This window comes from Trifolium pratense, linkage group LG4, assembly GCF_020283565.1.
Source record: "Trifolium pratense cultivar HEN17-A07 linkage group LG4, ARS_RC_1.1, whole genome shotgun sequence".
Classification (NCBI taxonomy): Eukaryota; Viridiplantae; Streptophyta; class Magnoliopsida; order Fabales; family Fabaceae; genus Trifolium; species Trifolium pratense.
In genome coordinates, this window is record NC_060062.1 from 18,371,642 (window position 1) to 18,399,208 (window position 27,567).

At 34.6% G+C, this 27,567-nt stretch overlaps 1 protein-coding gene across 2 annotated transcripts; it reads right to left on the minus strand.

The window, feature by feature from the left end:
- Nucleotides 1-156: 156 nt before the first annotated feature.
- On the minus strand, nt 157-27,567 carry LOC123924192 (DNA-directed RNA polymerase III subunit 1). 2 transcript variants are annotated; one of them, XM_045976999.1, is made up of 28 exons: nt 27,164-27,488; nt 26,927-27,056; nt 25,378-25,533; nt 24,300-24,465; nt 22,357-22,544; nt 22,097-22,206; nt 19,921-20,011; nt 17,080-17,289; nt 16,760-16,908; nt 16,523-16,661; nt 16,306-16,446; nt 15,707-15,895; nt 13,206-13,422; nt 11,333-11,426; nt 10,729-10,963; nt 10,088-10,279; nt 9,361-9,459; nt 6,184-6,387; nt 5,745-6,038; nt 4,103-4,250; nt 3,836-3,987; nt 2,561-2,716; nt 2,358-2,486; nt 2,155-2,237; nt 1,211-1,415; nt 899-1,101; nt 345-436; nt 157-308 (listed from the first exon to the last, which is right to left on the minus strand). In XM_045976999.1, exons 1-27 carry the CDS (start codon nt 27,235-27,237, stop codon nt 382-384), a joined length of 4,209 nt encoding a protein of 1,402 aa, XP_045832955.1. In that variant the 5' UTR covers nt 27,238-27,488; the 3' UTR covers nt 157-308; nt 345-381. The 2 variants fall into 2 exon arrangements, with proteins under 2 accessions (XP_045832955.1, XP_045832954.1); XM_045976998.1 differs by having other exon boundaries at nt 157-436; nt 27,164-27,567.

Genomic DNA, 27,567 nt, shown 5'->3' on the forward strand with positions numbered 1-27,567 from the left:
CAGGACTAAAAATTAAGCTTATAGACCTTCGATTTTTTGACAGGTCAGGCTCAGGCTTGATAAAGCCTAGTTCGGCCAAGTCTATTGCCACCTCTAAATAGAATTAACGATGAAAATTTAAAAAAAAAAAAAAATACGACGTTTGATGGCTAAATATAGGACCTCAAAATAAAAGCAATCTTTATATAAATAACTTGAAAATTATTCTTCAGATCTGCAAGCAATATTCGGTTAATAATACCACTGCTAATGTTAACAAGAGTCTGCACCTTTTTGGACAAATATAATCAGATCGAAGAGTAAACGTCACAACCTCAAACTCAAAACATTCAATGCATTCCTTCCAATATGATCCACATTCTTGGCTGCTAATAAACAACTTCAAACTTGAGATAGAATAGGAACAGCTCCTCGAGGCAACACCGGAGGATCCAACCTAAGAAAGAGAGGTTAGCTAAAGTCTGAAGTAAAATGATCCTTGTAATACACATAAAGTTTTATTTTAATCCCTTGCGCTACTACATAAGAACAAAAATGAATAATATTACATAATGCAGGGACTAATTTTAATATGCAAACTTTGGCAGGAATAAAAGAAAACAACAATAACTACCAAGAAAAAATGAACAAGAATTAACAGAACTAAAAAAGAAAAATAGTATATTTACAACATTAAAAATATAAATATAAACAGATGAAATCATTGCATGATGAACATGTGCATTTATGGTAAAAATAAAAAGAGGTAATGTTTTCCTCTAAATTCAATTATAATTAGTAGTAATAGTAGAATTAATTTGTACGTTGTGTAAAATCATATGCATGTTATGTTAAACTAGGACTAGCATGAAAATGCAATACTATAACCAGATAATGATACACTGTATTTTAGTCTTACCTTTGTTTGATCTCGATCATTCCGGTGCCTATCTGAATTGGTTTACCCATTATTATGCAATCACTCACTCCTTCAATTGGGTCACTCATCCCACGCAAGGATGCATCAAAAAGATAGTCTGTTGAACTCTCAAATGATGCAAGCATCAATGTACTTCTGCCCATCTTCACTATTCCATGTCTTGTCATTCCAAGGATTTGGCCCTAGTTTGATAAATCAAATAAATCAGTAGAAAATCTCTACATATTTATCATAAACATGGGATGTTTTGCTTAAACTTTTTTGGTTAGTCATAATTTTCAAATAACTCACCCTGACAGTCATCATATCTGCTAGAAGCATAATATGGCGTACGTCTATAGTCATTCCATGTTCTTTCATTGTATACTGAATCTGTCCAATGATACAATCTCTGGCAGCTTCAATTCCCAGAACGTTATTCATTTCAGTGACATGATTACTGACAGTTTTATGTCCATCAACCCCTTCAATTCCTATAACCTCTTTAAGGCCCTTGCTGATGGGAGAAAATGAATACATGCAGATTAGAAAATTATGTTGACAATTAACTAGCAGCAATATACAATGGAATGCTGTGAAAGCAAAATATTACTTCAGAACGACAATAGTTTACTTTATCTTTTCATTGCTATTCCATAAAAGCATAAACACACAACAACATAAAATTAGAAGACGTGTCGTGGTTTTCACCAACCCGAGTCCACCTTATTCTTGCAACACCCGACTGTCCCCTGTCATGCATTTCTTTCGGTCCAGCAGGATAATCTCTTCTATGATCATATTCCGGATTTTCACGCTAACCTGAATATGTGGCAATTTTCTTACTCCTATGACCATCCATCACTTAATGGGCCCTTTTGTTATAGCTTTTTTTTTTAAATGATTTTATATTGTTTCATTTGTTTGTTATAATTTTTTTAAAAGCGAATGTTTTTTTTTTAAAAAAAAAAAAAACTTCAAATGAGACATCAATTTAAATAGCCTCATGAAATCTCTAACATGAATATCTACGTCACTGAATGTCACAATTACTCTTATAATATATAACAAATGACTTTGAAATAACTTTTACTATTTTTGATTAAGTACACTTCGGCATTCCTTAGGTGCGACGCTAATTCCTTCAATCAAGACATTGTCCAGTAAGGGTGTATACAGTATTGGAGGAAATATGCCGTAGTGAAAATAAAAAAAAATATTAAAAGTACATAACAAAATACAGAGGATGAACTAACCCTTCCACCAGTAAGTTGAACTTCTTAACTTTTTCATCTTTATTACCTACTTCGAGGACAACTCGTTCGGCAGTTTTAACACCCTGCAAAGAAGAAGAAAAAAAAATGTTTTCTCGTCTGAATATAAAATACAAAGCCAGACAAAACAAACATTGTATCAATCATCAAGAAAGTAAAATATATACATCCATGCATATCTATACCTTTACTACAACTGATGGAAGCAAATTTTTGAGATTATTAAGTTGAAAAATGACTTCACTTTGGTTAGCAGCTTTGGGATCCACTTTGGCATCCACTTGAAGCTTTTTACGATCCAAAATCTTAATTTCCTGCATGGCAAAAACTTTGAATATTAGAGGCATAAATGGAATAGAAAATCATAGTTACAAGATGTACTCTTCACCTTTTCCTTCAACTTCAGTTTTCCAGTTTGCAAAATTGATTCTTTTACAGTATTAGAATCTATATTCAGATATGCCTCTTCGATTATCTTCTCGTCCAGTGAGATAAAAAGTGCCGCTGATCTTGAAGTGGCAACAACCTTGATACTCTTTGCAACCTGTATAGAATGGAATGAAGTGATAGTCTTTGAGATTAGATATTTCAAGAATACACTAGAAGATGGGTGGTCCGGTACTAGGGCTTAGCAAAAGGGTTATTTTTTAATCAAAGTTGGTATGTCAAAGCATCACTATATATATAGGAAAAATAATGATTGATAACTGAAGATACAATTTAGTTAACAAATTGATTACAATGCTCAAGAAAATTTACCTGATAAGAAAATCCAATCAAAGAAATGCAAACGCAATTATAAAGAAACACTAAATAACCAAATTTGTTAATTTATTTAACGCAATCAAGGCAACTCAAACAAACAAGTCAAACAACAATGTTCTCAAAAAGAAACAAATGGAATAAGAATGAAGTTGGAAAATGTCTGTAAGTACCATAAGTTTAAGTGAAATTTTTGGCTACCAATGTTGCCTTGTTATTTAGAGTATATTTACAAACTACTCCTAAATTATTATTTAAATATTTAATTATCAACAAGAACTACAATGAAGGTGGCTAGGGTTTTTATGCGGAAGTGATACCATGTGAAAACTGAATAATGTTTTTCAAGTATGAATAATTTACAAGCACCGATCTCTTTATATAGGCAATTCTAACCTAATGGACCGAATATAAATTACTAATAACAATTATAGAGAATAAATTATTTACAACACCTTCCAATATTCATTATATTACCGTTGTTGATGGTTCTCATAATCATGTTGGTTGAGAATATTGACTTTCAACATTAATATAAATTGAAAATTGTGCTTCATGTTCCCAAACTTCAAATTCATAAACTTACTCGAGACAATAGCTATGCAGTAAAAAAATTTCCCTTATAATTGTGTAAAGTTCTTGACTAAACTCTACCTAGTGGGCCTAAATAAAGCTCTGAATACATTAATCAAATTATATGGCTAATAAACTACATATACAAAAACATTACACAACATTACCAAAATAAGAACAATATAAACAACAAATTTTGAAAGAAAAACTAGTGAAATCTGAAAATTTGAACTGAATAATTGGGTAGAATTTTAAAGCATATAAATAAACATATAAGACAATAATATGGGTATAAGCTTAGTTAGATTCTTTTGCTACAACTGCATACCTGGCCTAAAGTTGTTTTTTCTATGCGACCTTTCACCATCCTTGCAATATTTATATTATCATCAGTCTCAAGTATCGCAGTGATGATCGGTGTCTTAATATTTGATGCTCCATTTATAATTTCCATGATGCGAGGAACTCCAAGAGTAACATCTAATGACAGATTAAGGAACAACATTCAAAACCACTCAACGTACAACAAAGTTCCAAAATTCAAGCAAAGCATTTGACAGAACATTAGTGGACAGAATAGCCAAATAAAGGATACTCATGCTTGCAACCCCAGCAAAGTGAAAAGTTTTCAAAGTCATCTGAGTCCCAGGTTCTCCAATACTATGAGCTCCAATTGCACCAATTGGAGTTCCAGCCTCAATTTTTTTGAAACGGTAACGTGATAGACAAATATCCAGAAAAACCTGAATAGAAAAAACATACATGAGGAAATTATAATCAGACCAATAAAAACAAACACATGAAACTTTAAGAAAATATGGAGGCAAAACCTTAAATTCAAAGAGGTTGTAGAACTCAAAGAGTTCCTTTTTATCTAGAGAAAAAAAGAATTTATTTATTATGAATTAACTACTAAATCAATGCACAAGAATTCTCAATGACACCAACAGCTTACAACACAAAAGAATAAAAGTGCCACCCCTTTAGCTTCTCCAAACCATTTGCTAATTAGAAAATGACAACTGCCCCACCTACAAGACCACAATTAACAAAACACATGTTTTTCCATGGAGAAGTAAGTTCTACTAAGGCTAAATTGCACTTTTGGCCCCCTAACTTTCACAAACTTGCAATTTTGGCCCCCTAACTTTTAAAATAGCACTTTTGGCCCCCTAACATTAGCCCCTTTTGCAAAATGTTGATATTGACCAAGCCAACGCACACACGGACACTAACTTAAATGACTCACCTGCCACATATGCTTGTCATGCCACATAGGCAATTATTTAAAAAAATCTAAAATAAGGCATGTGCTCCTAGGAATATATGTCTGAATTGTGTTCAAGCCCAATGCCTTGCTTTTAACAGTCTACGTATTCTCCATTTCCTATGAGAGAGATCAAATGTGTGCACAGAACTTCATTGCCAATTATTTTTTAAGTCTAATATCTAGTTCTATCCTCAAAAAGAACATGAAAAGAAGCAAGCGTCTCATTAAAAGGCCAACACAGCAGAACATAGTTTGGGCGAAAGATCTATGATGCCTTATTTTAATAATTGCATATGTGGCATGACAAGCATATGTTGCATGTGAGTCACTTAAGTTAGCGTCCACGTGTGCGTTGACTTGGTCAAAATAAACATTTTGCAAAAGGGGCTAAAGTTAGGGGCCAAAAGTGCTATTTTGAAAGTTAGAGGACCAAATCGCAAGTTTGTGAAAGCTAGGGGGCCAAAAGTGCAATTTAACCTTCTACTAATTAAGCTCTTAACTTCCTAACCCTTTGTTCACCGTGTTTTCATGAATTTTTCTATCAAAATTTAAAAGTTATTAGGCTTAAATATGACTTTGGTCCCTGCAAATATGTCTCGTTTTGATTTTGGTCCCCGTGAATTTTTTTTATTACTATTATTAGTTATACTAACCTTGGCTACATTATAATAATAGTTTCAGTTGAAATATTTTACTTTCTTTATAATTGCCAAGTTCATGTTAGCTGTCCATCATTGAAAAACAAACAAATTAGCACTCTTTAAACTGTTTAGATATTCCTTTCACTTCTTTCTTAAAAACACTTCCACAACATAAAGAATATGGTATCAAAAGGAAAATAACAAATATGTTTAGCATAAGCAAATTAGATTGCTATGACTTGCTAATGAAACAACAAGATAAGATTGACCAAACGGAAGAAAAAAAGAATAACCGAAGAGAAACATTAAGCCAAGACCACATATACCTCTAGTTGTCTGCGACTGATCCCGGATATCCTTGGAATAAAGTTATTCAGGTTCTTCAGATGTTTAGGATCGTCCTCGGTAATAGTTTCTGTTAGTTTTGTATTTTCTTCGACAAATGATTGTAGCGATTTTATAAAATCAGCAGAGAATCCCGCCTCTAACATTATATCATTTCCTGAAGTATCCTTCTCCTCTAACTTGGACACACCAACTTCTGAAAGCTTCTCGTGAAGTATTTTCCGCATATCTGAAGAAGATAAGATTACATCATCTCCATCACTAGGACATATGGCCTACAATTTATAGGCAAAGTAGAGGTTAGAGAGAAATAGAAGAACTTATCAGCTAGAACCAACATTTCCAGGAAATTGCAAGACGTGCAAGAGTCAAGAAAATCATAATGAAACTCAATAAAAACAACATAAGAAGCTTTTAAACCTTGCTTCTGAGAAATAACCGATCAAAATTTAATGGTTTTCCATTTTTTCCTTCCATGCCTGCTGGATCCATGCCATCATCTCCATAACAAAACTGAACTATACCACCATTGGTATCTCTTACAGTGTAATCATAATGTAAAAACAAGTCCTCTAGAGCTTTCATTAATCTACGGGACATATATCCAGTGTCTGCAGTTTTGACCTGCAAACAAGCAGAAAAGAAACTATCAAATGGACTTCGATGTTTTTCATCCCAGTAACTGATAAAAAGTTAACTAAACTGCCCAACTTCCCAAAGTGAATGCACCATGTTTTTTACCACTATTAGTTGCTTTTGCATCCAAAATAATTGACTTTACCATTTTCTTTGTTTATAAAAATATTTTAGGGTTTATTTGAAGACCTTATTGATCCTGTTTTTCTTACAACCCTGGGAAATGGTAATGACAAGGAGAGGCACCAATTTTACTATGCTTCACCAACACCAAATATAAGTAAAACAAAATCCAATTCTACAGCAATAAAGTAACAATAAATATGTAAACTGGTCAAGTAACAACTCACAAGAACCCTTTGTTCCCAATTGAGAAATTCAATATTTAAAATTATGACTTATGTTAAAATCAGAGTCAAATATGTCTATTTATTATTAGGATTAGAATTATGTTATTATTAATTAAAGTGCCCTAATGACTATTTTACAACCGTCTCCGATTAGATTTGAACTTTGTCCCTCGGAATTACGGGGCCCTTATATGGTGCATAAATTGCATAGGTCTTGCATCGTGCAAGACCTTTTTTAACTATCAGATCAAAAAACTCGACTAAAATTAGTGGTACACCCCCTGCACCATATCTTTTCTCTCTTCCTTTGGCTCCATTTCAATTAGGTCTCGCACCGTACAACACCTTTTTTAACTATCAGATTAAAACACTACACTAAAATTAGCGGTACACCCTCTGCACCGTATCTTTTCTCTCTCCCTTTGGCCCCGTTTCAACTTTTCTCTGCAAATTGCATCCATATTCTCACTCTTTGCCTCCGCCCTTGCATCTACATTCTTGGGTTATTCCTTAGTTTTTATTTTATTTTCTATCCAACATGAATCATAAGATAATTGATTTCAATGAACTATAACCTTTTATTTGCATGTCATTGTCTTGAACAGTTTGCTGCACAATCATAACAAATTGTTCAAGCTAAAATCATACACCAAAATAGAGATGCTTGTATGATCTGAAGGTGAAAATTATATCAATCTCAATCTTGTTCGATTTGCAACTTGCAAGTGAAGAAATGATATGAGTAAGTGGGAGGTGATGGTTATACTGGCGGAGTTGTTGCTCATGTACTACACAGCCACTGTCAGCCACCCATAAAAAAGTTTCCCAACAAGTTTTCATATTGTTCCAGTATTTCTGCATATCTTTTTTGTGAGCCTCCTAACTAGTTTGTCTTTATTATGTTTCTGATGACCAATTTCCGACAACTCATTTTCCCAGTGACACATCTCTTCTGTGGTGGACCCTTCTCCCATGCACATCATCAGTCGCAACTGACACAACTTGATCGTATTAAGGTTAAAAGGCCACCCACCTAATGGAACCACCATCAGAGCAGCCATGTTCCGCCACTTACAATTAGAATCTGGCCACAACTTACTATTTATGTTGATTTTCTTTTCATTGTTGCTCCTATGTTGTCAGCAGCCACCACTGTTGGATATTTCAGCTTGTGAGCCCATTTTTAGGCCCGAGACACATCTTCATGTATTACAACCGAGTTTTTGGCTCATTTTGTCAACGTTCAGTGCCATTTTCTCTATTCTTTGACCCATCACGCCTTCCTTAGGTATTAAAGATCCTGGAAAGTTGCTCCGAGTAATCATCAGTTCAACGGATCTACCCCTACTGTTGTACAAAATAGTAACTCATTTGCTTACATATCTCTTTCCCTTGGTCCTAGGTTCATGTGTGTTTGATCGTATCTCTAGTAATACGGCTCTTTCTCATCTATTTCTATATCGTATTTCTATGTGCATGTGTGTGTGTGAGGGCCACTACACATTTTAGTACAGTATTCTCATGCCTCCTCTCTTTCTACAGACAACCTGCTATCTTATAAATTATATGCCCTCCCCTGTACTTGATAACAAAATACTCTTTAACGTTACCTTTTTCGAGAATGCACCTTACTTTGAGTCAACCGACATCTCTCCTAAGCCTAATTCTACAGTCAGCTTTAATCCTCTTGTTATTGTCCTTCTTGAGTTTTCCCCACCAGATACCCCACATGTGGACACCAGACCTCATGACCCCTTCATCCTTATCATTGTCACCAACCACCTTATATAGTGTTTCTCAAAAAAAAAAAAACCTTATATAGTGCATGTCCCTGCCCTACCAATATTCCTGCTACTGCAGTCATGCCAGACTCTTCATCGGTGCCACTTTCTACTTTGTAACTCCTCTTCCCATTATATTATTATGATGGTCTTTCTGTTCTTCTTAGTCGGTTGACATTTCCATCCACCTGGGTGCATTTACTGTGAGTCAACCCATGCTTCTCTTCTCCACAACACCTTCTCCACTGAGACGCATTCTTGACAACCAAATTCAGAATCCACTGACGAGCCCTAGTGTTTTTTCTAAAGCCACCTCACGCCGCGCCACGTCTTTTTGGCTGCAAGCATAGTGTTACTGTTTCTATTTCCTATGCAGCACATTCACCCGTTTTAACAAGCTTGAAGCTCAGTAAGCTTTAGCTTGACGGTATGTTAGAAACATAAATTAAGATTTGAATTAGCAATTCATATCAATTAGCACTTTGTATTTATTGCACATATTATTATAAATAGAGGCGAGTGTCGCCTGAAATTAGACCCAAAAATCACAAATTCTATAACTTCGATAGTTTCATAACCTCATCAAAAACATGCACCCCAAATCCATGCTCCATTAAATCGTTAATTATAGTAAATGAAAGTTAGTTGGTTTTAGTAAAAATGCATATCTCTCACCCAGACATGCCCATCTGAGTTCATGATAAAGTCTCTCCTTAAAAGTTACCATAACACTTATCCCCGTACCTACAACTTTTAACGGCTCATATAATCAAAACATATTATTGATTAAAAATATCTTATGCATAATATATTCAAAATATGAACGCTACCGCGGTATCAACGAGCCCTTCTCTCCCTCCCATTGTATGGAAGAAAAACTCAGTAGCTGACAATCCATCGAAAAAGGAATCCCTAACAAAACCTTTATCCTGCATCAAGAGTAATATAACAGTTTAAAATGCAGGAAACAGCAGCAAACTGTAATGCATAATGAAGGAAACAACCAAAAACAACTGTTTACAATTATGTAGAGACAGACAATAGAAGTAACAGTTATAGCCACAATATGCAATACAGATTCAATGATCAAGTGAATATACAAAAGTTAATTCATTTTGCTGTCAGTTATGCACAAATAAATGTATAATGTGGAATAAAGGCAATATCCAGCAAAGATAATCTTCTGATCCATGTTATGATCTTTACACCCCACCTCCTCCACTTGATCTTAGGTAGGGTTACCTGTTTGGCAACATCGACGACATTTGGCCAAACCATTTTTCATATGACTTAATCACAACTTTCACCCAAAGAAATTTTTAAAAAAAAAATGTAAAGTAACTAAGAAGCCATTCTAGATAGATATGATGTCTAAGAAATACTTGCTGCATGTTAGCCACCTACTATTCGCCAAGTTACTGATGATATTATCAATATAAATGCAATATGGAAAAAGTATAAAAATTAAAGAAGAAAATAAGCAATAAAGGGTGAGTAGGGATTGGGTTTTACATAACACTAAATAATAGAGTTGCCAATCACAAGAACTAAACATACATCAGGGGTTTGCGCTTTTTTACGGAAATGAGGAAGACTCCGATCTATGAACCCATTAGCAGCACGACAACCTCCAACTGACTGTTGACCAACACAGGCAACCATTTGACAGATATTGATAGGAGATCCTTTGGAACCACATTGTGACATGATCAATGGACTATTTCTCCAGTGTAATGTTTGCATGCAAACCTGGGAATATAACAAATTATCAACAAGGAGAATCAAAATTATTTTGTTTTTCTTCTCACAGGGAAAAGGGGGTCCTCAAATAAAAACAAATATTTCCATGACATAAAAACCTTAAGCAAACAAAACATTGTGAATACTCCCTCTGTCCCTATTAATAAGAGCCTATGACACATTTACGCATATTAAGAAAAGTTGGTAGGTGTCTCTTATGTGTGCAACTATTACTAGATTACTCATTATTTATAGTTTGTTTAATTTGACTTATCATCTTCCAAGAAAAATCGGTAGTATTAGAGTTACATTTGGAAAAATAGTAATAAATATATTAGAAATTTGTAGAGGGTCTTATATTTAGGGACAAGCAAAATCTCCAAAAGGGTCTTATAATTAGGGACGAAAGGAGTATATGTCAATACAAAGACAGCATAATTTATGAAAATAATAGTTACCTCCGCTATCTTATCACGCAAGCCATTCAACTTACTAAATATCATAGACTCTAATGTTTGAGCAGCATCACAACCAGGTGCAGGTTGTAGCTTTCTTTCATTGAAAGCTTCTATAAAACCATCACACTCATTGTAACCACCATTAATTATTTTGACCTTATTATTGATCAGTGTCTGTTTAGGTTGGACGTCATCAATGCCTATCGAGAACCCATGATTACCTATCCACCTAGCACTGCATCAGAGCAAAAATGATCATATACTTCATGAAACTTGTAAATCAAGCCATCTAATGGATTCAAAATGCAACATCAAAATGATCATATACTTTAATAGCATTCTGCTTTGCTCATCATAAGATTTCTAGACCTCTTTGGATTAGACTAATTCTCCCTTGAGAACTGATGCTACCTCTGCTCACAAGTGCCTTCATGCAAAATCAAACCCTGACTTTGCAAAAAGCATTTCAAGTCCTTAACAGCTAAGTCAAGCTTGCTTCTCGGTTGAGCCACCCATCTAGGGTTTTTTTAAAAGCATTTTTTAAAAGTTCTGGCATTTCTTTTTATGTAAACAATTATTTTGCAATTAAATCAAACATAATTACCTTAATTTAGCAAGACGATTCATGCAAGAAGCAGCAGCATCTGATTTATAGTCTCTTAGTAACACAGAGAAAAGTCCATCCTTATTGCCATTTCCTGAACCCATGCAAAAGAAAGAAGGTAACCAACTTATATGCAAAAGCATGAATCCATCACTGGTGAAAGGAATTTGGACAATTAAAACTACAATAACTTATTATCACAAACTAAGCTTGCTAAAGTGTTAAACTTAACTAGACCACTGATTCAGACTCATTTACAATACGAATTGTAGTAAAATTGATGGCTAGTCCACATAAATTATAAGAACTCAGAAAAAATTGATAAATGGGAGTATGATAATGAAACTGAAGAATTTAGCCAAAAACTTTCCACTCTCAACTCTACATTGTAGATGCTAATACTTTCCGGTGCAACCTATTATACAGCATGCATAAGTTAAAGTATGATGCACAGTGCACAACAAATCAACGCCATTGGAGGCTCACTTTTATAAATAAAATGCTCAAAAGATTGAATGACTGGCAAGAGGGAAAAATTGTCCGATATTGAAAGAGAGCCCCCACCCCCTCCCCTCGCCACCACAGTTCTATGTTGTTAATAGCGCGCTATAGCGGTGTAGCATCCCTCTACTGCTACACCAATGGCGGCGCTATCCCGGTATCGTAGCGGTTTGAAGTTTGATGGCCGCTATTGCAATTTTGGGGGGAAATTTTACGAAAACCTAATTTTTGAAATTCTTTTTAATTTGTTAAGGGTATATTGGTACTTTCGCATCCGTTGAGGACTTAATATTGTAACTCACGAGTTCGATTGTGGCCCATCATTGTTCACCCTTCTCTGTTTTTAGTTCCTTAATTTTGTACGTTTTTTTTTTTTCGGTTTTTGAGTATTGCATGTTGGTCGAATTTATGTTTCCTTTGTACATGGTTTTTTAGTCTTCACAATATCGGTCATCCCGCTATCCGCTATAGATTTTTGGGGTTCGGTGCTACGCGCCGTTATCTGAGATTGACAACATAGTCACAGATCCACAAGGAACCAGAATGACTTCGAACACCACGCCTCCCATTTTGGAGAGAATTCTTTTTTTGAATTGCATTCTGGCATCTTAGAACACAATCCATAATGGGTGTTACCTGTTGAGGAGAGATGCAAAATTATAGTACTTGGCATTGGCAAGCCAAAGGTACACTTGGTTTAAAAGTTTACGTCTTTTGTCCAAATTGATGCAGTGAGATTGATTGCTAAAAGATGGAAGCTCGCAGTGAACGCTGCTGGTTGGAAGCCAGGGCGATTTCCTGTAATTTCTAAAACCATGAAATCAAAAGCACCAGCTCTTGTGCTAGGGGTTAACTGTTAAGGGACCACAACATTAAATGTGACCTCCCTACTGCATCTGATTCCTTGGTAGCTATGGACCTGCGACTTGTCTCATTTCCAGACTTGCCAATACTTTGGAGGTGCTGGGAAGAGGATAGCACGGTCAAGGTGGTTTGGTTTAGTGGGGGAGAGAACTTTTCAACCTTGGTGTATCAGTGGACTACACTCTAATAGTCCACCCTATAAGTAGTCATGTGGCCATTCAATGGATAAATAACACAATAAAAAATGCTCCAATATTTATTACTTAACCTAATTGTTGAAATTTTCACCAAACCACTCAGTTGCTTACCAAAATTCACACAATTTAGGGAAAGCTTAAGAATGTTTTAGTAGACTGTTTCTTGACAAATATATGCATGTAATGTATATTTGAGTTCATTAATATTTATTCAGTCTTCTTGAGGATACAAATATGAAATGAAATGAGCAAAGGTTAAAAGTAAAATATTCCAAAAAAAAAAGGTTAGAAGTAAATTTGGAATGACTAACCTAAAGTCGCCTTTCCAAGTTGTCCAGAGATTAGCTCACTGTTGCGAAAATAAACAAATCCATCATAAGGGCACAATGTTTTCACCACTCTATTCCTGTCATCCTTCTTTGTCTTGTGTGTTTTCTCCTTTACAGTGAGGTTCACATAGACCCTCACATTTGCATGTGGGCGCAATAAAATGCTAAATAACTGTTTGCCACTCCAGAGTTCAACTGGCTGCAAAAACATGATTGAATCATCAGACAAGTTTTGGTTAATTCAGCACATAAAATCAAGGATGAAAAACTCAACAAAGCTACCAATCTATTCGTGGCATGAAAAGACAACGCTGATATAAAAGAATATAAATCTCTAGTTATTGTTAGTTTATTCTTCATAACACAATCATTGCAGGAAATTTAAAAAAAAAAAAAAAAAAAAAACAGTTAAATTATATAAAAGGAACAAAATAAAGCAAAGGGGATATTATATTCTCCTTATGGACATTTCCCCTAACTTCGCATTGGATAATGGATACTGCTGTTCTTGTTCTCATTACTACTATAGGTCTCGGCCCATGATTGTTCCAAGGATTGACATATCTGATTTGCTAACAGATTGTGGTTCCAACCATCAGTATCTTACGATACCAAGGTTGTTAAAATCGCGAATTAAAACGTAAAAACCATAGATTTTACGTTTTTAGGTCAGCAATTCGAGTTAAATCGCTGGTATAATCGTTTTTTTGGAGCGACTTTTGGTTCTTTATGTTTTCCCCCTTTGTAATTGGCGGACCCCTCCCAATTTGCTCAAAAATTTAGGCTGAGCTGGCATCATTTAATGATGTGGCACCCAACTTTCAAAGCCAATGTGACAATTCTTTAAATTTAAAATGGAAAACACAAAAAAATCAACTCGTAGACCGTAAGAACGAATGAAATCACTAATCGGGGGCTTCAAACTTTTTGGTGTTTTTAATTTTTATCAGTTTAAATGCACTTTTGGTACCCCTATTTTTAAAATTAACTTTTTGCCCCTCATTTATAAAACCGTGTTTTTGGTCCTCTATTTTCTAACATTTGGAATATTTTTGGTACCCTCCATTTTTTATGATGTGGCACAACCGAGTTGGATAAAAAGAAATCCATGTCATTAATCAATATCTATCAATATCTATATTATTATTTTTGTAATTAAAAAAATCAGTTGGTAGGGACATTGCATGTTGTATGCAAGGACTGGGGTACGAACCCTGGTACACACTTATTCACCTTAAAAGGTGAAATTCTAGCCATCAGGCTCCTTGACCCAAAAAGAAACTAAGTTTAAATAATACAAAAATAAATTTAAACTTGTTTATTTAAAAAAATTTAATCAAAATTATTTAAAACTAACCAATTCATTCAAAATTTTATTTATTTATTTCAGTATTATTTAAACTATTTTTTAAGTAATTTAATTATCAAAATAATGACATGGATATTAATTAATGGCATGGATTTATTTTTATCCAATTCAACTATGCCACATCATCAAAAATGGAGGGAGACCAACAAAATCCAAAGGTTGTAAAATAGATGGACCATAAATCCGGTTTTAGAAATGAGGGGACTAAGTTAATTTATAACGAAATAGAGGGACTAAAAGTGCATTCAAGTCTTCTTATTTTAATAAAAAGTAATGCTGGCTTGGAGAGTTGGGTGTGACGTCAAAAAATGATGTCACCCTAACATAAATTGGGAGGGGAATACCAAATAAAAGGGCAAAACATAAGGGCCAAAATCGCACAATCGTGATACTTAGCGGGACAAAAGTGCAATTTTGTGTAGTTTGCTATATTTTTAGTATTTAAAAATCCTTCTGGAATTTATTTTTAGTTTGTATGACTACCATTTAAGGAACGGTTCCCCATATACTTGGATGCTTATCAGCATGGTTGTCAAACTCACAAGTAGCCACATATACTTGTACAGGTTTATGAACTCTCACTCTCATCAACGACGAAGAACTCTCATCCTTCATTGACAATGTTTTCTTCTCCCTTCATAAACGGCGTTTTCTATTTCTTCTCCCTTCATCAACAACATTTTCTCTTTTGATGATGGACAAGATTTCATGGGAGCTTCATACATGATTTATTGCTTTATGTAGTAACCATTTAAGAAGGAACTAGGACTTTATCTACATAATTTGCTACTTAGTTTGTTTTATTATGGGAGCTGTGTGTGTGCTGTGTGTGTGTGTGTGTGTGAGAGAGAGAGAAAGAGAGAGAGAGAGAGAGAGAGAGAGAGAGAGAGAGAGATGTTACTTAAAGGGTTTTTTTACAGTCATTTTTAATTTCTCATAGATTCAGACGGGTCGAGTTTGCAGACCCTTTATCAGTCTGTGTAGACTCGCAAGTCTGACAACCTTGCTTATCAGTCAGCAGTCTCCACACATTATTCAACATTTGCTATTTGTCAAATTTGCATGTGACAAAAGTTATTAAAAAAGCGTCATATTTATAATCTAAGATTCTCACCTTAATAATTGCAGGAGTTGGCAAATCAATAGGATCCATGCCGTCCCCCATGTATGAGCAAATAAGTGAAAATGTTGAACGGTCATAAAAAGTATCTTTCCTAGTTATGAGAAAGGAAGAGGTTAAGAAGTCTTGTGTAGAGGCAACTAGAATTTCCCCGTTTTTTGGTGTGCACAAATTGTTTTGCACCTGAAATAAGCAAAATGTCAGTAACATCTACTTGCAATTTACAACCGAATGTGACAACTTAAGTCAAAAAATACAATTACTGACAATTAAAATCTTTATTGAACAAATCACAGAGTATATGAAAATGTAATTAAACAAAATTTAGCAAAATTCTTCTAACCATAGTACATCTGGGGATTTGCTAATTTTATTTAAAGAAACTTTCAATCAAAAAAGTTGGAAAGGAAGCATTTAGCTGAAAAGGTTATTTTGTACAAGCAAAATCAAATGTAATTGTAGTTGGATCTATAAGCATATGCATAATGAAATTGTAGTTTAATAAAAGAATTGTGTAGTAAAAATTGGACCTATAAGCATTAAAAATAGTCAACTTGCAATCCAAAATATAACACGGCATCCATTGATTTTACCGTCATCAACAAAAGAGCCTCTGTTCGTGCCTCCTCAGTCTGTGGAACATGTAGGTTCATCTCATCACCATCAAAATCAGCATTATATGGATTACATACAGATTCATTAAATCTCAAAGTTCTCCAAGGCATAACCCTTGCCTGCATGTGCAAAAAGAGATTAACACGATGCTATCCAAATTAGATGTTATTCTACATTTATTTTTTGATAAATTACCCTATGACACATCATAGACATCCGATGCAAGCTTGGTTGCCTGTTGAAAAGAACAATGTCTCCGTCTTCTAAATGGCGTTCGACAATATCACCAAATTTCAGTTCATCAGCATGCTTCGTACGATTAACTTTTAAAGTCCTGCAAAAAACAATCGGCTCTAAATAAAAGATAATTGGCACAAAAGATAAATTTGGCTTGACTTAAGTTCATATAGGGAAAATTGGAACAACACAAACCATGATTCACCTCCAGCATTTTTAACCACCTTTGCACCAGGATACTTATCAGGACCATTTTTCACACATTGTCTCAACTTCTCTATGTTGTGATGTGTAACACGCTCAGGATAAGTCAAAATGCGAGCCATATGAATCGGTATTGCAACCTAAATAGAATAAGTTAAGAAGCATAAACTTGAACCTTGAAAAAGAGAACGAAGTTTCTTGTATCCTTGTTTTTATTGTGATAAATACTTATATTTTATTAGTTATAGGCTTGTCACTTGTGCTACATGTAAAGGACAGAAATTACATGTGGAAAAATTTAAATGTCTAACCTCAGTAATCTTTAGATTAGGATCGGGTGAAATAACTGTCCTGCCAGTATATTCAGCACGTTTTCCAGACAGATTGCTACGGAAACGACCTTGCTTCCCTTTAATGCGCTGAATAAAACCGGTTAAAGGCTTGCTCGGTTGTAGATTGTATGTTTTAACTTCACTATTTATGTATTGAGCAGCCTCAAATTGAAGCATAACATAATTACCCTAAATCAAAATCATCAACACAAAAGAAACAAATCAAATTACATCCTAGAAAACCCAACAAGAAAGCAGATAAATGCAAAACTCCAAGCAAACTGCAAAACCAATGTCTAGACTGTCTACATTTCAATTCAATATTACAACAGGAATAAATTTTATAGTTCAGTATTATGATTTTTAACAACAGTAACTATCAATTAGTAAAAAAAAAAAACAACAGTAACAATCAAAGCGTTTACTATTTCTAGTTCTATCGTTGCATATGTACCAAAGCTTGAATCCTGACGTGCCTATCTCTAACATGTTTTCCTACCTTTAGTTTATTGAAGGCGCATAAAACTCATCCTCATCCTAATCATAGACCTAATCAGAAATTGATTTGCTCTCATTAAATGTAATTATTTAGTGTAATTACCTGTATAGCGTTGTAACCTCTATATATACAAGAAATAACAATGAGAAAGGCATCAAGCCAAGAATTCTTGACAAGCTCAAGATGAGCACTGCATATCATCCTGAGTTTGATGGGCAGACAGAAGTTGTGAATAGGTGTCAGGAAACCTATTTGACAAGAGACATGTTGACAGGAGCTTTGTAAGTGAAGAATGGATATTTGTCAAGCTCAGAACTAGGAGTGTTCAAAATAACTGTCGAACTGAACCGAATAAAAATTAACTGAACCAATTTAGAAGTTCACGAACCGAACCAATATTTTAAACACAGTTCATTAACTAGAACGGAACTGCAAATAACTGAACCGAACCATTAAGAACTGAACTGGATACAATAGTAACTAAGTTCAGTCTCTTTCCCCCAAATAAAAATCTCCTTCTCTGTCCTCACTAACTTCATCTTTGCAAAATTTCTTTAACGCAACAGGACTATTGACCAAACAAATATTGAAAACGCTAGAAAAAAAACAAGCAGAATAAAAATAAATATGAAATCAATTGATTTAAGTTAGAAAAGTTCAAATTCTTCAAAAAAAAAAGTTAGAAAAGTTCAAAATCAATTGAATTTAAGTTTTGATTATGAATTTGTTCTCTGTTCTCACCTCAAAATGGATTTGATTTTGAATAAATAAATATGAAATCAAATGATTTTGAAGAAATTAGAGAAATTCAATCATAAAAAGAAAGAAAAAACAAATAAAAATGGATTTTTATAAATTAGGCACACCTCAAAACTTTTCAATGTGATTTCATATCGGGATTTTAGAAACTTTCAGAGAGAAAAAGAAGAACATTAAAGAAGATAACAAAGGTGGAGGTGACGGTGTATTGGTGTCGTGAAAAGCAGTGCATATAAAAAACACAGTTTAGAGAAAACCATTCATAAACAAAATATTTGGTTCGGAAAAAAATTGTGTTAACAGTTTGGTTCTAAATCAATAATCGGTTCACTGAACCATTAATACGGTTCAGTTCGACGGAAGATTATAAAGGTTCGGTTCAGTTCTATTGAACTGTTGTTATCATTTAGTTCGGTTCAGTTTTCTCTCTGAACTGAACCATGAACAGTCCTACAGAGTGCATAGACAGAAGTCTGTGTTGACCAGTAATGCCACGTTAGGAGCAGTTGCTTATAGACTAAGGTTACCCAAAGGGTCCAAAGTTCATCCAGTATTCCATGTTTCCTTGTTGAAGAAACTTGTTGGAAGGTATCATGAGGAGGAAGAGCTACCAGATCTTTTAGAAGAACAAGCTGACATGTATGAACCTGGGGCAGTACTAGCTACTAGAAAGGTGAAGCAACAGGGAGAAGAAATCACGCAGATCCTAGTTCATTGGAAGGGTAAGACTGTGGAAGAAGCAACATGGGAAGATGAGATAATGATGAGAAGTCAGTTTCCAAAGTTTGGCCTTGCGGACAAGGCCAGAGCAGAAGGAGGGGGTATTGATAGGACCCAGCTAGTTGCACTGTTGCAGTAATGCCACAAGAGCAACTTATTCACCATGAGTCAACTGGACCCAAGACTTGGAAGGTTTACTCTAGAAGAGGCAGAAAGGGAATTAGTGGCTAGTTAGTTACAAATGACTGACGTGTCTAAGGGTGAGGGGAGCATCATCGTATTCCATGATATAAGGAGTTAGGAGAGAATGTAGATCTATCTTGGATTATTGTAAGATTCTAGAATGTATAGGGAGCTCTAGCTTCCTATTAGGAGTCTGGCTCTGTGTCAGATCTAGCCATCTAGGGATTGTTATTCCCCTTTCTGCAATTTTCTCCATTTGATCATAATTAATAAAGCTCTCTATTCCTCATTTTACTGTTTTCTGCTGTTATCTATTTATTCCTATTTCTGGTATGCATCAGTCATGACGTCCGGCCTAACAATTTCGGCATTTTTTTGCCAGTTGAGCTAAGACTTGTGACTGAAATAGAACTAGGTCAACAGTCAGTTTAGAGATGAGATGTAACAGAAACAAGCTGAGAGCAAAGAGACGCATGTTCTCCTGAGACCCCATACAAATAACTCACTCATTCTAACAAAATACAAGTGTATAATACAACCAAATATCTATCATTTTATATGTAAAACGAGAGAAACCATAATATCAACAAACAAAGAATCAAAACTATTTAACTCCATTGAACCTTTAAAAAATTATCACTTAAAGTTTCCTACTATACCTCATATTTGCCTGGCTCAACTGATACATCTTGTATGAGAGCATTTGTCTGGATTATTTTCTTTAGCTTCTCTGTTATGTCATTTTCATTACTGCCACAAATAAAGAGTAAAATCATAAGCAACAATAATAGTATTGTTTTTTTTTAAAAGTCAAGCAGAGTAAACAGAACAGATAATCAGAGTTGGAATCCTCAGAGCCATCAAATCATTTCCTCAGAGCCATAAAACAGGGTTTTTCGGTGATGAAATAGCTCAACTTGGAAGCAGGACATCGGCATAATGGTGGGAATCTTATGGTTATGGCCACAGAGTTGCAAATTTTTGTCATTCGTGGACTTGTAGTTCTTCTGGTTGTGAGTGGAACTTAAGTGCATTTGATTACGGAGAAATTAGTATTAGATGGGTTGGGTAGCACAACGGGTTTGAGCTAAGGGTTAAAGAAGTTGAAAAAGTTAAACGACTGGGATTCAAACAGCTAATATACTAACATTTGTTTGTCCAAAAAAATTATGGAAATTATTTAGTAGTCAATTGTCCATAGCCGTTATGTGTTGAGTAATTTTAATTAAATTTTGCAATGTTTAGGTCCACGCCAAGAAAAGACACTGATTGAAGCAAAAGATTGTGAATGATCTTGTGTATGTGATGGTAAATGCAAGATTGGGCAAAAAGAATGTCGAAAGGAGACCATCAGTTCCAAACATTGAAGAACTCAAATTTATGATGATTGGTATGGGGATGAAGGAAATGAAGGTGGGAGCCATGTGGCTACGGTTGACCCAAATGATTATTAGATTCGTATGGAAGAAGCTGGTAGTAGTATTACATTAATTGTACATGAAGATGGATTGGATGTTCCTAATATTGAAGAAAGTGATGATGAAGCAGGAGGTAATGATGGAAGATATTCGTGAAGGTAACTACGTTAATGTTACGGAGGATAGTATGGTTTATTGGCGCATTAGTGATTTTATCTAGCTTTAGGTATTTTGTTGTGAACTTAGTGTACACACACGCGCAAAGGTAAATTCCTACGATCCTGGTTACAGTTTCATGTTTTATAATCTTGCTACCCCATCCCAATCTTTGGTAAATATATTAGTAGAGTCTTACGATCCTTGTTACAATCTTGCTACCCCCTCCCGATCTTAAGCAAGATCTCAATCTTGACAACATTGCTCTAAGCAATACCATTATAGTAAAAGATTGCCAAAGATGGCTCAAAACCAACAGTTCATTAGCAAATGGATTTTTTAACTCTAATACTCTATCTGACAGTTATCAATGTTTATTGGTAGATTGATATATTTGATAGTGTGTACACTAGGAAGCATGGGAGTGAAGGTGTAGGGGATCATTCCCTGAAGGTTGTAACTAACTAAGTGGGTATTGTGGGACTGGGACAGGTGGAAGTGAGAGAAAGAGCATCTAAGTATTATATATGATAAGCTAATGATTGGTAGGGCCACTGGGTATGCATGAATTCATTTATGACTGTAAAGGGAGAATCTAAGCTTCTCGAATTGCTTAGCTATCATTTTACTGTTATTACATTTCCAGTTTTCCATCCATTGTATATTCATCTAGATTCATACTGATCACTACATATAAATAAAATTCATCTTTTCACTATAGTTCCTATATTCATACCTGTTAGCTTGCTACAATACTAAGGGCTCGTTTGGCCCAACTTTTTTTAGAGCTTATGCAAACACCTTATGCAATATAAATTAGGTTTTATGCTATTTTATAAGTTCACACTAGTGAAAATTGTAATTTTATAAGCTATTCTATCATAAACTACCTTGACAAACTTATAATAATATATAAAAATTGCATAAGCTTTAAAAAAAGCTGGGCCAAATGAGCCCTAAATTAAATCCTATCACTTATCAAATATGATCCTATCTAATGGAGCGCTGTTGGATCAAATGACAAAGACATTGTTGAGAAAAAGATGCTTTTTCGCATACGAGATGCTTTGCAACCAATTGTCTCCAAAATTCGGTTATTTGTCTCTTCTCTGCTATTTTCCTAGCCTAGTTCCCCATGGCCAAATACTCTAGCCTGCTTGCTCCACATCTTTTCTTCTATTATACGTATAAAAGGCCCACTGCAAATCAAATCACGATAAAGGGCGGGAAAGACATAAATACATTAAAACTGGCATTTTACCTCTGTGCTCCATCCACCATGACTGAAGGTCGAATAGCTATAGGTGGCACAGCAATGTTTTTCATGATGAGATTCTCTGGGTTTTCGGCAAGATAAAGTAATACACAGTCCTACAACAAAGAGTAACAAATTTGTTCAGCTTGACCGAAAAGCAAACCTCTGCTTAGCATTCGTAATGTCTTAAAACACAACAATCCTTACTCAAAATGAAAAAAGAAGGAAAAGCAACCCAAAACATCTAAATTAGTATACATGTCTACCTCACGGTGCATCTTTTTAAACAAGTCAAGAACCATGTGAGGGTTAAGAGTTCGTTTATAAACTTCCTTGCATGACCTATAATTGTTTATATGAGAAACAGATGATTCGAGCTCTGCGACATCTTCATTCTTAGCAACTGAGAGGTCATGAACAATGCTCAGGTTTGGCTTATTGTACTTCACTTTACCTGTATCACAATATTCATTACCAAATTATATTTAATCCTCACTCATATAATGGCTATCAAATTGGGCCCATTTGTACAAGTTCTATATATAAAGACTTTATATCACAATTTTTAGAAAACATGTGTGGGGGTGTGTGTGTGTTTGTGTCTATATATATAATCTTGACAAAAAAAAGACCAAAGAAACAGACCAGAGTGCAAATATTCGGCCCCTGTAAGCTACTTAACTTATAGCATCATGTAAACTGTTATTCTTGGCTAACAGCAATTAAGTTTTTTCAAATATCTGATCCCAACATTGTTGAGGCAAGCATGATCATAACTTTTACATTCCAGTTGATATCTTATGTCATAATAGTTTCATTGAATTGAATGAACAAAAATAGGGGAGAGGTATCTCCTCCAAGGATTCTCCACTGATTAACCCCTTCACAAACTACTGCAAAATGTACAGTATGAGTTCTCTAAACTGATATTCCCTTATTTAGGATTTCGCTTGAAATGCCACAAGGATCTGGCACGTCAATTTCTAGAATCCTGAAGAGAAGAAAGAACACTTTTAATGAACAAAAACAGGAGTGATCTCTCTTTCAGCGGTTTCCTCTTCGACAAAGGATCTGGCACGTTCGCAAACTATTGTAAACTAGAATGAGTTCGGCTAAACTGATTTCCCCTTCTTTGTAACCAGAACTAGTTCAACCCCATCTAACTAACTACCTAACTCACTAATGGAGTAAGATAGAGCAGTTGTCCGTGTTCTATCATAATGATACATCCTGACATAAGAAAGTGATAAACATAATTGTAATCTCATACATACTATTGTTTCTCATTTCCACCTTCTTCAGTTTTCCTAAAATTATTAATATTTCTTGAAATGTTGTGGAAGGTCCAGATTAACTAGGTATCTAGAATCACTGCTTTTCGAGTAAATTCAGAGCACGACTTAAACCAAAAAACATGGATGCAAATTGGCAAACTCCCTCTCCATATAATCTCCATATAAATTTTTTTATTCCTTTGCCTTATTCATCTGGAGAAAAAAAAGACCCAAACCAATAGATAGACAATCGTACTATGAGCATTAAACATAGTACTATGCTTAGGCTTTGGTGTTTATGGTGATGATAATTTAAAAATTCCAGTGTTAGAAAACCTCCAACACTGAGGGTGTATGTGAGGAAGAATTATGCGAGATCAAATCCCCGAAATGGGAGGGAAATATAGTTAAATTTATGTGATCACATAAAAAATAGGAGAATATAGGGTTAACTAACTGCCAAAAAAAACACGGGGGAAAAGGAGGGAAATACTGACGGCATCTTGGAAGGCATAGCCACATACCATTGCATCATGAACATTGGGAAGCCATATCCTTCGCATAATAAAGGAACAAGAAAGCAACCCAAAAAAGGGCACTCTAAAATATTTAAATCACTATTGATAAATAAAAAAATGCTTATCGCAAGTTGTTTCACATTATGCCTTATCCTACTTGCCAACTATTTACTCAAGGTAAGGGGCTTCTCACACACAGTCGATATTGTATGAGGCGATGAGCATTATTGATAAATAAGCAAAAGGAAAATAATTATTTACCAAAGATATATTCATGATTTCCTTTAAGATGGAATCAGCTCCAAAAAAGTGGAAGCAAGTATGTTTCTACTGAATAAGGAAATTCAGTAGCCAAAATACTACCTTTTGTAAACAAATTACAATGTTGAATTCATTAGAATTAAGCATAAAACATACCATTCATATATCCACATCTTGGGCACTGTATAGCATTGGGATTTTTAAAATTTTTCGTTGCAGCTTCAAGCGCATGCAACTTCTGCTGCCCATCCAATTTAGGGTTTCTCATTTTCGCCAAATGCATTTTACGTTCATTTTCATCAAGGAGAACACGAGCACATCGCTGGAAAAAACACCAAACACTGACATATAGTTCAAGCAGGGTATTGAGAAATGCAAAATTAAGACAACTACATGCTAAAACCTGAAAAGCACATGTACAAAATTTCATATTGCACAAAAGTAGCATTGAAAAGAAAGAACACATGGGCAAAATATAGTTTCCACTGGTAATGAGTGTGAAATAGTAATTGGATTTTTACGCATTACAACAAATTCTGAATGAATCTTAATCTCTTTTTTTTCTCTTTATTTTCCTTTTGTCTAAGTACTACATATGCCTATAAACACTAACTTTTTTAGAGAAAATAACAATCGTATTTGGTAACTCAGCTTTTTTTATAAGTTGATGAAAGCAACAGACCACAATAGCATGAACTAAACGAAGCTCAAATTGGAATCCAGATAGCAATATCAACATTCTTATAAATTTGAGCTTTTTCTTGGTGCAAAAGGAGACTCAGATCTTAAACCTCGAACAAGAAAAAATTTCCCCTTATCACCAAGCAAGTGACCACCAAACCGAAGGTCTAATGGTGCTTTGAGTTAGTATTCTTCCAGCAAAGAAACTTAACAGTTCTTCAAACGACTGATTCCTAAGACTAAACATACACAAATAGTGGCATCCATATTTGCATGTTATGTGAGTGGGTATTGTCATGAATATCGAGGCCTAACTCATCCTTACAAAACCGGCTTGTAAGGTGAGGATTGCCTCCTCTTTATAAACTCTTCTCAAGAATCCTATCTATCCGATGTGGGACTAAATCCCACCGAGTGTTGGCCGCTAACAGGTATAAGTAAATTTAATAGAAATGAGATAAAACAAGAGAATCATTATGTTGATGAAAATAAACGAAAAAATAAATTCTAGAGAGAGTGAGAGTAGATAAAGAACATCTGAAGATATGGATACCTTGCAAATGCACTTCAGTATTTTCACAATTGTATTTAAGTATCCGACATTGAAAACAGGTTGATCAAGTTGGAAGCATCCAAAGTGCCCTTGACAGTCAGAAAAGTTCCCGTGGCATGTTGCACAAGGAATATTAGTACCCTTATTAGCAGGGCCCTGGTGTGCATGAAAACAATGCTTATTATTATAGCATTCTAGGAAAAGAATTGTGCATTATGAAAGGAAAATACATGATCAAACAGATGGAAAGTCAAAACAACATATTTCATCAACCTAACTTCTTCAATAAATGGAAAAATAATACAAGTCCATGCAAATTACAAATGAATAATGAGTATGTTTTTAATCATTTTGTAGGCGAAACAGTCCAAAAATCTAAAGATCGTCAAATATGTAATGTAATATACTTGGGATCCATCAACACTAACGGGTCTGCTTGTTACATATTAAAAACATAGTGATTTGATATTCAATAATTTAGAGATTAATTTTGAGATTTTATAGAAAAGTAGAATTTAATGTGTTTGTTTATTGGAATAAAAATACTTTTTTAATAAAATAATTTTTAGTTTGTTTGGATACAACATTTAAAAGTGATTTTTTAAATTACAAAATAACATCCACCTCTTACACTTGTTTTCTCTCTCCTTCAAAAAAAATCTATTATTTGAGAAGCTACTCTTAGCAACTTCTTCTTATTTGAAGTTGTTTTCTGATTATTTTTAGATTCTATTTTTTAAAAAAAAATATGTAAAATTTTATCAAAAAATAATAATTTTTTTCTAAAAAAACAAACAGCCTCACTTTTGGAAAAAGCCAATCTAACCTTACGTAAGGCCTTTTTTTATCGGCTTATTTGAGTTTATCTACTACACAAGTACTTGTGAGACTGTTATAGGAAAGTTTGTGGAAAAATCTTATGACACGTCTATAAGCTGTTTTCAGCTTATTTTCAAAAGCTTTTCATTATAGCTTACGTAGGTTATACGAATACTGTTTAACTTCTTTTTTTATGTCCTATAAGAGCCTAGCAGCAAAACTCACACACTAATTGTGGAGAAGTGGGAAATTGCAACTTCGAACCCCGACCCATACACATCAAATGTCTTTGCAGCCTTTTACCATCTAAATTGTACTTATGTGAAAACAATTTAACTTCATTTCATCTTTTGTTGTACAAATGGCTCGTTTGGATTGACTTTCTTAATAATTATTGAAAAAAAATTATGCAAATAAATAAGTATAAGTTTTTATGTTAATTCATAAGTTCTCGCTAACAGAAATTGTATCTTCATAAGCTATTTTTTCATAAACTACCTTGACAAGCTTATAAATTATAATAATACATTTTTTTTAAGCGGCTTATAATAATACATAAAACTTATTTATTAAGGTCAAAAATAAGTCAATCCAAACGGACCTAAATTACTTATACATAAGCACTTATATGATAATCATTAATGCTTATCCAAACCAGCCCTAAAAGTACACAATTTTAGATGATTCAACAAGGTCCCTAAAAATGTGAATATAAGCAAACAAACTGTACCATGTGAGGATCCAACAAGCCACCAGGATCAGCCTTTCGAAATGAATCATAGTAACTGGTTTTCGACACTTGAACTTCACCCATTTTGCTGATTTCTGCTTCAGATAGCGTGGAAAACGAAATACCAGCTCTGCAACAAACAAAAAACGAAATTAACAAAACTTTAATCGTTAGAAACAAACAAAAAAATAAATAAATAAATAAAAACGTGTGATTGATGATGAATAAATTGCTCACATTTTGCTTGGTCCTGTATCCTCGATGAAAGGCTCCTTCGTGAAGATCACAGCATCGTTTCTCGGTTTATTCATCGCTTCTGATTGATTTTTGTTCTGAGAATAATGAAGAGAGGGTTTAAGGTTTATTCGGCACGAAATTGAACGGTGTTAGGGTTAGGCGACGGTGAGTTGCGGTGGTTACGGTGGAGAGAGGGTAAGGGAATTGGGGGTAACCGCAGAGATCAATGACGGCACAGTGAAGAGTGGCGGTTTCTGTGATTGCCGTTGGAGAATGTCTCAGGGTTTATGCAGTTGTGTGTGGCGGTTAAAGTATAAAAAATGAAAAATCGAAAAATATCTGATAACTGTCACAGGCCCAACTGGTGAGTTGCGATGTAGGGAAGGAAAATAACTGACGGGTCT

What these genes read in the sequence shown, in the direction of transcription:
- LOC123924192 (XM_045976998.1), bottom strand. Translation starts at nt 27,237, where the DNA reads ATGAATAAACCGAGAAACGATGCTGTGATCTTCACGAAGGAGCCTTTC. An exon ending in TACTGAAGTGCATTTGCAAG is followed by an intron (nt 24,466 to 25,377) that starts GTATCCATATCT and finishes TGTTTTTTCCAG; the next exon opens with CGATGTGCTCGTGTTCTCCT. An exon ending in TGTCTATGATGTGTCATAGG is followed by an intron (nt 16,447 to 16,522) that starts GTAATTTATCAA and finishes TTGCACATGCAG; the next exon opens with GCAAGGGTTATGCCTTGGAG.